At 37.1% G+C, this 13,153-nt stretch overlaps 1 protein-coding gene across 3 annotated transcripts in view; it reads left to right on the top strand.

Moving 5' to 3' along the window:
- RELN (reelin) overlaps window positions 1-13,153 on the top strand; it is a 457,647-nt gene that overhangs the window by 338,627 nt on the left and 105,867 nt on the right. For all 3 annotated transcript variants that reach the window (XM_012747047.2, XM_012747038.2, XM_076006499.1), the window contains exons 23-27: window positions 222-359; window positions 1,305-1,491; window positions 6,953-7,158; window positions 11,224-11,395; window positions 11,843-12,043. In XM_012747047.2, the coding sequence (XP_012602501.2) occupies window positions 222-359; window positions 1,305-1,491; window positions 6,953-7,158; window positions 11,224-11,395; window positions 11,843-12,043 (904 nt within the window). The remainder of the gene's footprint in view (window positions 1-221; window positions 360-1,304; window positions 1,492-6,952; window positions 7,159-11,223; window positions 11,396-11,842; window positions 12,044-13,153) is intronic.

Genomic DNA, 13,153 nt, shown 5'->3' with positions numbered 1-13,153 from the left:
AGAGTATTCAATAGGTAGACTTCTTTTTAACTCTCCTTCCTGATAGAATTGTTACATTGCACAAAAATTGAGTGGAAATTATAGAAAAATGATGGGCAGCTAAATGCAAGTCTCAGAAAGTTAGTTATCTGAAAGATTTTGGCCTCTGACATTGTCTGTCTTATACCGCCACATATTGGTTGAAATACTGCTTTTTTCCCCCCACTATATCTTGTTTCTAGGTCCAGTGCCACCCGCTTCCGCTGGAGTCAGAGCTATTACACGGCCCAAGACGAGTGGGCTTTAGACAGCATTTACATCGGGCAGCAGTGTCCCAACATGTGCAACGGGCACGGCTCGTGTGACCACGGCATGTGCAGGTACACGCACCAAAAAGTGCAGTCAGCTCCCTGCCTCTCAGGATTTGTGTCTGCAAGGGTACTACAACAGTCGTCATCAGAATTGTATGGACAGAGTATTAAGTAATGAAATGGCCAAAAGAAGATGACCCCCCTTCCTGTTTCCATTTTAGATGGAAAAGATATTGCTGCCTTAAATTAAGTATAATACCGTATATTCTAAACCTCAAAGTCTAACCTCAAGAGGAGGCCTCCTGTGTTTAAATTTCAGAGTTTATTAAAAGAGCCTTACTATTGTTTCCCTTTTCTGCCTCTGACAGTCTTAAAGCAACAAATGTTGCTGCACACTGTCCTACATCACTTCCCCAGAAGTTCAAGGTTGTGTATATGGGGAGATGGTGATTATCACTAATGAAGGCAGAGGAACACACTTGAATACTTAGACTCTAAAATATATGTAATTTCATTAGGGGAACTATAAAACATGGCCAGGTTTACATATTGGTTAAACAGACAGACATTGATATGTGGCTTTTAAGGCTACAGGAAAATCACCTCTCCCTCACCCCCCAGCACACACACACACTGATGTCCTCCTTCATTACTACTTGATGCCCAAATTCTACCCTTGTAATGTCATTTCTTTTAAGAAAGGATTTTGCCTGTAGTCCCAGCTACTCAGGAGGCTGGGATGGGAGAATAATTGTGAGCCTAGGAGTTGGAGGCTACAGTAAGTTATCATCATGCCACTGCAGTCCAGCCTGGGCAACAAGCAAGACTCCATCTCTTAAAAAAAAAAAAAAAAAAAAAAAAGGAAGAAAGAAAGTAAAGACAAGACTCTATCCATTTGGGAGGAGGGTGCAAAACTGAAAGTTGCCGCAAAATTAAGACATGGGAAATGTTTCAGATAAGATGGCCATTGTGTTGGCAGGTAGGCCTGTGACTTCTCTACCTGCTCTCTCATAGGTGTGACCAGGGATACCAAGGCACTGAATGCCACCCAGAAGCTGCGCTTCCTTCCACAATTATGTCTGATTTCGAGAATCAGAATGGTTGGGAGTCTGATTGGCAAGAAGTTATTGGGGGCGAAATTGTAAAACCAGAGCAAGGGTGTGGGGTCATCTCTTCTGGATCTTCTCTGTACTTCAGCAAGGTATGACCAAGACCTGGGAGAAGTCATCAGGGAAATGGCTAATTTAATGTGGGACTGGTTCATGGGCACTGTAAACTCCAAAGGTACAAATGTGAAATGATTTTTTTTTCCCCATGTTCCCTACTTTTGACTGGGCTTTGTCAAACTCCCATCCCTTGACTCTTTTAGTTTTATGATTGGTTTTGGTTACTACAAACCCAAGTTAGGCCAAGTTAAAATTCCTATCCGTCTTGTACCTGGTCTAAATCCCATTGCTTTCCTTCCCTCCAGTGCCAGCCAGGCTTGTGTCTTAAGGGTCTTTGAGTAGGGAAAGTTCTCGGCCTCTTCTCAGCCCAGCCTTTGGAGGGTGTGTCATGCGCAGGCCTGGCGCCGAGGGGTGGGAGTGGTGGAGCTTAGAGACTAAGGGCAGCAACTCTGGAGCCAAACTGCCTGTTTCAATCCAGCTCTACTACTTCCTTGCCCGGTGACTTTGAGCATATTACTTAACCTCCTTGTGACTTAGCTTCCTCATCTGTAAAGTGGGGATAAAGAGAGTATCTACTTTATTAGGGTTATTACATAGGTTGAGTTAATATCTGTAAATCATGTAGAAAAGGCCCTAACGTTTAGAAAGCACTTCCATAAGTGTATATTAAATCTGTCAATCAGTTAATATCAGGAATATGATTGGAGGAAGGAGGGATGATGGTGGAGGTGGGGGTGTACAGACCTGTTCTGAGGCAGCTGACCAGCCGTCCATGGTGAGCAGACATCTCTCAGGTTCCATTCTGGCTCAGTTTGGTGGCTGCTGGTGGCGTCTGCTGATGTGGGACTCTGCATAAATGGTTTTCTTGCAGTATTCAGCTTCCTCAGTGGTAGCACCAGATTAGGCAGGCAGAGTGGTGGACACCAAGTAAGAACTGAGCTGCCAGACAGAATCTTTCTAGCCACAGTGTAGGCAGGATATTCTTTCTCTCTCTCCCCCAGCTCACGTCCTTAGGTAGTCTTCAGAGGGCCTAAAGGGGGAAGAAGGTCCAGTCTCCAACCTGAGCAACATGTCTATACCCTAATTTTTGGCAGCTCTCTTTAGAATGTGGGGTGCTTAATACCACTTCTTTCCAGCAGGACCTAAAGCCACCAATTCTGAAACAATTGGAAGTGTCCCACTTTACGTCGCGTAACAAGTAGACAGGTGTGGGTGATATACCATAGGGCTGATATGTCTCGGAATCTGTTTGGGCAAAAATCCAAGACAAGTTAATTTATGTGAATCCAAAAATAGGTACATGTTTTGTTTTAATGCAGGTGCAGAACAAAGAATAAGCAAGTAAACAAGGTAGAGAATAATAGAAAATCAGGGATTGAGTCCATTTAACAATATTTCCTATCCTTTGACACTGAAGTTTCCCTGATGACTATTGTTAGAGATAATAATAATATAGTGAACAAATGATCAACATACATTGCATACATCTAGATACACACTGTATAATTGTACAGAAATGAGATGATTGCGCTTCCTATAAGCATCAATTTTAAAAGAATATTATGAATATTTCACCAATATGTACTCAGAACACCCCAGAAAATGTATGTGTGCATCCACATATAGACACACACACACAGATTTTAAATATATAAAGGATTGGGTTACACATCAATATTTCTTCTACTTAATTCAAGATGATCTCTGCAATCAGAGACTGACTGACTGCAATCAGTCTATCTAGGCTCCAAAACTCATTGATTGGTTCTCCGTGCAAAGTTATAACAACTCTCTATATCTCAGTTTTCTTGACTGTAAAGTGGATGTTGGGAGGAATAAAGGAGCTAATGCAGACAAAGAATAAGGAGTAGTGTTATGAACATAGAGCTCGGTAGGTATTAGCTATCATAATTACATTTAGGAGAATAAATTTCAAATTGGTATCATTGAATATTTGCACATATATGCCCTCCTACTAACTTAAAAAAATCATCATTTCAAAAGTAAAATTACTTTCTCCTCCCCCCACAATCCAGCTTTCCCCTTAAAATTTTAGCAGACTCTCTCAGGGTTAATTTTTTTTTTTTACTTTTTTCTCTTGATTCAGTCAGAACTGTTTTGAATTCTGAGTGGGAGAAACTTTCTTACTCAAAAAAAGCAGAAAATTTAGTTTATGCAATGAAAACACAAGGAGGGCTTAGAGGGAACTATACTCAGAGATCTAGAGCCAGTTACCCAAATGCCCACAGAACTGAAGAGTAGATTCTATTTTCAGGTCAGCTGTTACTAATAGCCGCAGAATTTTCCAAGAGGCTCCATAGAAAAAATTGAGAAGTTTTCTAACTGGCCAATCACAGTGTCCTGGGGGGAGTGGTGTTCAGTGATTGGCGTAGCCAGAGTCATGGACTCACTGGTTTGGTAGACAGGTGGGATGCACAGTTTAGCGGCCCCCATCAGCAAGTGTGTTGGAGTGGAGAAGGGGCAGGAACCCAAAGGAAGGATTTCTTAGACCATTTGTACACCATCCTAGGTTAATTTATCTAAAAGTGTCTTTCTATCCTTTCCCTGTCCTATCACAAACGTTCAGGGATGGTCTCCAATACTCCTGCCCTAGCTACATAACTTATATTCATTTTCCAAGCATGAGCTTTCTGTCCAGCCAAGAAGCCCTCCTCACTGTCCAAGGTTTGCCAATTTCTCCACCTTGGCCCAGGCTCCACTACCTACCATTGTGCCTTCTGTCTTCTCTGCATTCACATAAAACTTTCAGCATTCTGTTCAAATCCTGCTGCTTCCATGAAGTTTTCTGGAGCTATGGCAAACTGTGCTAGTCTCTCTTTTCTTAGAATTCCTCTCTCATTTTTACATAAATAGTTCATACTTTTATTTTTATCCTCACAGTACCTTCCAGAATGCAGAGTCCCGCTGACTGAGCTGAACTGTCGATAAGGTGTTCACCTCAGAAATGCAGGCCACGTGCTAGGCATTTACAAATCCATAAATACTCCTGAGGCTGTGTAGATTGGAAAATGAACAAAATGGGGCTCCACAAGGAATCAGGGCTTGGTCTGCAGACCTCAGCTGGCTTTGCTGTCTCTGCCACAAGTCTGTGAATCCTTCCACGTTTGTTTTTATGACACATGGTGTTGTGCCTGGTATAATTGTTGAGGAAAGGAATGAATGAGTGAATGAAATTAAGATAGAAAATTGGAAAACAACAATCTTTAGAAAAAGATTCTAAAGAAATGGTTATTTTCAAATAAATATGATAGAATTGTTTTACAGTGGCATTTTGATTAATTTAAAAAGACTTTAATGGAAAGCAAAAGGTGAATGTTCATGAAGTATTTTAAAGGTTTTGTTATAAAGGTTGTAGACTCTGAAAGCATTACCTGTTAAAACTTGTTTTATTTTAGCTATACCCTTAAAGCAGTAAACCATTTTAACCTATAATTTTGTGGGAAAATTGGAGAGTATTTTTCATACTCCAGGAACACAGCATGCTTAACCTATTACTCCAACACACACACGTTACATGTATATATGTGTCTATACATACAAATGTTACATGTGTATATGTGTTTACACGTACATACACAAACACATTGAAGTAATAGAAAAACTTTGAAGCATATGTTACATCAAATTCTAAATTCTGATAAAGACTTTGCCATGAGCCATTTCCCTTTTTTCTTCTTTTAAAAACATGTTTGGGATTTCAGGTCACTGGACAAAAGAAAATGATTTGTGCTATTCTCTAAGAAAAAAACACTTTCAATGCCAAACTAAGCATTTGTGTGATACTTTCGACCGTTTACAAAAATCCCACAAACGCTCTTTCAGAACCTATGTAGACTAACACCATAGTCTCCTGGAAAAACAACACTACTCTATGAATTTCACAATAGGAAAATCATTCCAACCAACTAATTGTGATAATTGGATTTTTATAATTCTTCTCACCTTAGAGCTTTATCCTTTTGGCTCATTTCCACATGCCAGGTTTTTCAGAGAAGTTTGCTGAATTGGAATTAACCTGCTAGGTTCTGTAGTTGTTCTTCCAAAAATCATTCTTCCTGTAATGATCTGGAGGCATGAAAATACTAGGATCACTGAGATGTTTCCCACTTACAATATTTCAAATCAACAACACGAAAAAATAAATGCACATATAACAAGTTGAAAATGCATAAGATGTCCTCAGATAAATACTTAAAATTGAGATTTCCAAAGAATCTGAGTTCCTGCCTCAGAATTAACTTCTGTTCTCATTTTTCTCATTTATATTGGAGTCTCTTAATTGGCTTTAGACCTATTAGTAGCAGTGTACTCTTTTAATTAGCTCCAAGTACTTCCCCTGTGACTTCTAATAACTGAAACCCTTTGTTAATTGACTTAGTGGATTAGAGTTTAAATTATAAGTGTGAGGGCTGTTTTTCTCTAATACTGTGTATACTACCTCAGTTTTTATTCCTGATTTTTAATTGAACTCCTTGGGAGCTCTCCAAGACCAGTTCAGAGAAGTGTATGGATTAGCTTTGGCAGAAGCTGTTTGGATGGAAGAATCTCATAAACAAACCCTTTTCTAGTCCCATTGGCATGAAATCATGTGGGCACTGCAGGAACAATGACAAATGTTGGGTATTTTGTATCTAACACCTCACAACAGGACTGTGGCCTGCAGTGGACACACTAAGTGAGATACTGGATTTGAGGAAATTTTTAACACTTGGAAGACACAAAGAGACCCTTTACTGGCTGCAAAAACCTATTTAAATGATCCCTCCCAACCTCTCTATTTGAGAGACAGAGAGAGAGAGACTAGGAGGTTGAGAGGCTCAAGTACTCATTTTGTCAAGAAGTTTCTATCTTGCCCCGGTTCACTTTCAGGTCAGGGGCATATCTCTGGAGAGGATGTTTGCTCAGGAAGGCATGAGGTGTGTCAGGCATGTTACATGCTATGTGTTATTTCATGTAATTGTCATAACACACTATGAGGAAGGCAGTATTGTCCATATTGTACCTTGGGGAAAATAAAAGCTCAGAAAGGTCACCCCACTCATGAACAGGATGAGTAATGGGCTGAAGTTCAAACCCAACTCCAACTGATTTCAAAGTATATGGTTTTCTTCTCCGTTACTCTGCCTGGAGGAGATTTACAAGGCAAGGATTGGGAGTGTTTTCATGAAAATGAATTTTGCTTTATTTTTTTTAACTTTCAAGTACTCTTTGGTATAGTTAGCAATTTCCAAAGTTCTCCTAACCAAGTCTGGGAATCAGTGATGTGGAGATTAGGCAAACGTATCCAGGACCAGTTACCATAGCCAGAGCAGAGACAGCTAAATGGCATAACTTGCTCCTCTCAATAATAAATGGAAACAAAACTGTCTCCACATAGTAGAGCATGCTTGTGTGAATTTGAAACTGAAACAACAAAATACCAGGGAACTTCCAGATTGAATCTGTGATTCTTCTGTTTTTTTTTTTTTTTAAAAGGCTGGGAAAAGACAGTTGGTGAGCTGGGATCTGGATACTTCTTGGGTGGACTTTGTCCAGTTCTACATCCAGATAGGTGGAGAAAGTGCCGCGTGCAACAAGCCCGATAGTAGAGAGGAGGGCGTCCTCCTCCAGTATAGCAACAATGGGGGCATCCAGTGGCACCTGCTAGCAGAGATGTACTTCTCAGACTTCAGCAAACCCAGGTAAACACCCAGCTGCTGGGCCTTCCAGTGGTTTCCAGGACTGGTAAAGATTAAACTGTTGATGTGTTTCTAAAAACACAAATGGCAAAAAATAGACAAACTCATAAATATTTAATGTGAAAAATAGCCCAATATATAAAGATTTCATTTCATTTAAAGTGACTAAACAGAAAGCATTCGTATTCATGTTTGAATCTTTAAATATTTTGAAAAAAAATTGTGACGAGAAGAAAAGCAAAATGAGTGACCACTGTTTACTCAAAGAAACTCTATAGTAATAGAGATGTACTAAGCTCATTTTTCCACTTGCAGGTTGGTTTATTTGCTTTTACTGCACATACAAAGTATGCTTAGCTGTTAGATTTAACAGTAAGAGGGATTTTTTTTTTTGTTAAAATTTTTCACATGGTTGCACTCTAGGCTGGTCCCAGACAGTGTATGAGTGAGTCTCTGGAGCTCAGATTTTCTGAAATTTCTCACTGGCCCCTCCCTGCCTTTATTTTGACAAATGGGGGGATATAGGTAATAAAATGTCTTAGGCAATGATTGTTGAAGAGTTTAGGAAAATGATTCATGTTAAATAGTAATACCTGTACCAGGCAATCAATGTATTTAAATATAGTTCTTTTGCAATTATGTAGTATTTTTAAATTCTATGTTTATACTTTATATTTTATATAACAAGTATCATCAGTGTCTACTCACGCATATTGCTTTTAGGGTACTCCTTTTCATAATCTCTGTATTTTCACTTTAACACAAAACTGATTTTTTTACATGTTGACTACTTTTAAGCTTTAGCACATTAATTTTGTTCTCATTTTGCATTTTACAACTGAACTTTGTTATTGAAAAAATTATTTAAAAATGTATAGATCCTATTCTTACCAACTGAATATATTTTATACATGCTACTTAAAGTATACCTACTTTGTAGATTAAAGGCTCATAAGTTTGTTGTTTTAAAATATCGGGTCATTTAAATGTGACATAACCTTCCATGATCTAACACAAGTAGACATGCAAATAGACCAACAAAAAGCATTTCTTCTAAGAGTCGAAAGGGAGAAGAAGAAACCAGAAAAGAGACAGCTGCATGAAACAAGAGACATGATATCCAGGGAGAAGGTCAGGAATGGTGGGTAGGAGACAGAGCTTAGTGAGCTTCCCCAAGATGCAGTATAGTAGAGAGGAAATTGATAATAGTGTCCGTACTGGCTTAAACAATGATTTTAAAAACTCAAGTTATTTTTTCCAAGCAATATGTCAACCTGAAATTATTGAGAGTTCAGTAAAGTGACTAAAGAATTATATAGGCAAAGAAAAACTTAATGGCTTCCTCAAGTTCCAGAAATATTTAGTTTCAACAGAAGTAATTAACCTGTGGACTCATGAAGTCTATGAACTGCCTCAAATACTATGCAAAATATTTTATTTACAGAACTTTTTATGGAAGGCCATAAAATTTCACCAGATTGTCAAAGAGTGTTGTGACACTAAAATGTTTAAGACACTCTGAGTTTGAAGATATGGGGGAAAGACCCTATTCATGGTAGTAAATACAAAAATAAATTTAAGAAATAAACAATTCTGAGAATGTCTGTGAAGAAACTACAAAACTTCAATACTTCCTTCTGGGAGGTAACATAAGAAAACTAGAAAGTAATACAGGATCTCTGGATGGGAAAATTGAGTATTATGATATGAAAATATCTCTTAATTTGTGTTTAATGTCATTCAAATCAAAATTCCAGTGGTATTTGGGGAGAACTTTATATCTAGAAATAGCTGGCAAAAATAGCTTAAATTTTGAGAGAAAAAATAAAGCCTATATAATTAAAAGGAAATGATAATGTTGTACAAATAGAGCAATGAAGCCAAGTGGATGACCCAGAAATTGACTGAGATGTATGTAAAAACTTACATATGAAAAAAGGTGTATCAACTATAAATGCAAAAGAAATGATTATTTAAATAAATAGCATTAGAAAAACATGCATAGGCTCTTTAGAAGAAATACCTATTTATATTGTCACTTTAATGTCATCAAAAAGTATTAAAAGTTAATGTGAGATTTAAACATTTAGGTAATAGCTTACTATCTGATCTTGGAAAAAGATCTAAACTTTCTTAATATAAATTCAATGGAATAAGAGGGAGTGTGATGGGGGGTGAGGGACAAAAACTTACCTATTAGGTACAGTGAACACTATTCAGAAGACAGGTGCACTAAGAGTCCCGACTTAAGCATTATACAAGGCATCCATGTAACAAAAACATTTGTATCCTCTTAATATTTTGAAATTTAAAAAAATTCAATGGAAGAATTCACAAAGAAAAGGACTACTTGCATAGAAAAGTACTACATACAAACATAAAACTACATAAACATGTAACACATATCTATCAAAGAAAAAGAAAGAAAAGAAATTGAGAAAAATATTTGCAACAAATATGAGAAATAGAAGACAAATGTCCCTTAAAGAACTTACACAAATTTTCAAGAAAAGTACTAAGATTCTAATGGAAAAAAAGGTAAAAGGAATAAGCATATGTTACAAAAGAAGCACAGATGTTTAACAAAACATGAATAACATTCAACTTCTGTTGCATGAAAAAGATACCACTTTTCAACAGTCAAAAGATTTTTTTTTTTTTTTTGGCAGGGAGGGGATAGGTCTCACTGTGTCACCCAGGCTGGAGAGCAGTGGTGTGATCATAGCTCACTGCAGCCTCCAACTCCTAGGCTCAAGCATCCTCCTGCCTCAGCCTCCCAAGAGTCTCGCTGTGTTGCCTAGGCTGGTCTCAAACTCCCAGCCTCAGGCAATCCTCTTGCCTCGGGCTCCCAAACAAATGATCATTTTTAGATGACAAGTGCTATCTCCACATGAGAGCAGCATGACAGGTATTCTCACATTATCCTGCAAACTGCTATAACCTTTCCAGAAAGGAATTTTAAAGACTTAAGAGACTTAAACACGACCAGTTTATTTGACTGGGTAATTCCATTTCTAAGAGTCTTCCCTAAAAAAAAAGAAAATAGGCCAGGCACAGTGTCTCATCCTGTAATTCTAGCACTTTGGGAGTCTGAGGCAGGAGGATGGCTTGAGCTCAGGAGTTCAAGACCAGCCAGAGTAAGAATGAGACCCATTTTTACCAAAAATAAGAAAAAAGAAAGATTAGCCAGGCATGGTGATGCTCACCTGTAATGCCAGCTACTTGGGAGGCTGAGGTAGGAGGATTGCTTGAGCCCAGGAGTTTGAGGCTTCAGTGAGCTATGATGATGCCACTGTACTCTACCCAGAGCAACAGCACAAGACTTTGTCTCAAAAAAAAGAAAAAGAAATAAACTGAAGTGTAGATGAGGCTTTATGCATATAGATTTTTATCACAGATTTATTTATAGTAAGGAAAGGTAAAATAAATAATAGCATGTCCGTGTGATGAAAAATGATATAGACATTAAGATGACCTTGAGTAATTTTACTGACATGAGAATGTACTTATGATATAATGTTAAGTTTTAAAATGCAGGACACCAATTATACATACAATGCCTCATCTATATAAAAGAATACATGCTGGGATGATATGGATTAAAATGTTAACAGAGGCCAAACGCATGCAATATATTATGGGTGTTTATGTTTCATTTTTAATGCATATTTATGTTTTTCCACAATGAGCAAGAATTGCTTTGAAAAATTTTTAAATGCTATTTTAATGTAATAGCATATAAAGAAAGTTTTTTCTTGATATTTCTTTAAAAAGTTATAGCCATTTTTATGGTAGTCGAAAGATATATTTCAATAAATCAAACTCAGTTAAAATATTTCTCCCCTTCTTTAAAAGGTACAATTCCAAATGAAATAAACATGAACATACCTAAACTTGCATACATGGTTAAATCTCTTGTCTGATTTGTCCAAACTTAGCAACTTTTCAAAAATATCAGGAGATCAAACAAAACTAAACTTTTTCTTATTGTTACTGTGTTATTTTAACAGCTGCTATGAAAAATGTGGTTTTTCCTTTCTCAACCATGAATAATTTGCTTTTATGCAGATTTGTCTATCTGGAACTTCCAGCTGCTGCCAAGACTCCTTGCACCAGGTTCCGCTGGTGGCAGCCCGTGTTCTCAGGGGAGGACTATGACCAGTGGGCAGTCGATGACATCATCATTCTGTCGGAAAAGCAGAAGCAAATCATCCCAGTTATCAACCCAACCCTACCCCAGGTATTTCCCATATGTCTGAACCCCAAGAAGACAGCATTGTAAAAGTAAATGGTAAATAAATACTCATTTTCTTAAGGATTTAGTGCTTGAAACTAAATATGTAATGTAGGTTTAAGTGTTCACACTTATTTTTTTGATACCTTTCTGTGCTACTAGTTCACAGATTATTTAGATGTAAAAAAAAGACCAAAGTCTAAGTCATCGAGCAAAATTGTTAGTGTGTTTATAAAATGATTAGATACACAGTGGCAAAATATTTTCAGTTGTTAAATCAGCAGGAGAAAAAGTTAATGACAGTAAAGGAAAACAGTTAATTTAGGGATTCTTCTGTATTTTCCTAGAAATGCAAGTGGTACATGGCCCAGCATGTCATGAGCTGAAAATTCCTTTCTTGTTTTTCAAAGCTATCAAATTGCCTTTCTGTGTTATTTGTATTGTTTCTATTAGAACTTTTATGAGAAGCCAGCTTTTGATTACCCTATGAATCAAATGAGTGTGTGGTTGATGTTGGCTAATGAAGGAATGGTTGCAAACGAAACATTCTGTGCTGCCACACCCTCAGCCATGGTATTTGGAAAATCAGATGGAGATCGATTTGCAGTAACTCGGGATTTGACCCTGAAACCTGGATATGTGCTACAGTTCAAGGTATTTATGTGCAAACTTCTTCCCAGAGCAGATTAAGGAGCAATACGTCTTCCAGATTTATAAATGAAACTCACAAAGAACACAACATTTTCATATTCTTAAGTAAAGAGGAACATACCTGAAAAAAGGTTAAACAATCTTGTAAAGCTGTTCAGCTCTACTCAAAAGAAAAACAGCTTATTCGTTTTTAAGGAATCCCAAAAGTTGTGGTTATAGAATTGTATATCTTTAAATATTTGTGGAACTCTACCAGAATTAAAGATAAAATTGACTTTATTGCGACTTACTGAATCCCATGCTTCTGAATGATGATGGATAAGTTCTTCTGTTCAGCCAACTAGGGGGCTTTGGACTTACGAGTTATTTTATCCTTGTACCATAGGTTTTCAAACAATTTCTCTTCCTTAAATTCAATACATTTTTCCTTTAATCATTATTGTTCTCTTAGAATTTTGTTCTTCAGCTCTGTGATAACATATCAACATGTATAGCAAGTATTTATTTTGACAAGCTCTTGTTTCAGAACCCTAATCAAAATTTCATTGTGTTTATAATAAAATCCCATTGGTGAATTCTGGGGTTGAAAGTAATGCAGTTTTAATGAGCTAGCACAACTACACGGTCCTTACGTAACGGCAGGATGCAGATGCTAAATAATTTACAAATGGAATTATTAAAGAGATCAGATGTTTATAGGCCGCTCTTCAAATATAATTTTCCAGGTCTGTAAATAAGGAAGTTAGTCATAAATAATATGATTAGTAAAATGTTATCCTTCCTTGTTTAGATTCTGATGCTAAACTGCCATGGAAAAACACATCAATAACAGTATATGAATCTAGATTAGTTTGTTGGTACCACCTAAAATGGTAACAAAATAACATTAATAGCAAATATTTCAAGAACACTATGCTGTTTCTCATTTGACACCTTTTCTATATAATTAGTCACAAAATCATGGTAGCATACATGTTAAAGTCTGTGAAGTGATATTCTGAAGTTAAAAAATCTAAATAAAGAAAACACTGTTAAATACTTCAAGTACTTAAACCAAGCAAGAATGCATAACACTTAAGAAAAAAAATCTTAATTCTCATTATCCTATTCTCT

This window comes from Microcebus murinus, chromosome 9 (assembly GCF_040939455.1).
Source record: "Microcebus murinus isolate Inina chromosome 9, M.murinus_Inina_mat1.0, whole genome shotgun sequence".
NCBI classification, from domain to species: domain Eukaryota; kingdom Metazoa; phylum Chordata; class Mammalia; order Primates; family Cheirogaleidae; genus Microcebus; species Microcebus murinus.
This window is presented reverse-complemented; position numbering and strand designations above follow the sequence as displayed.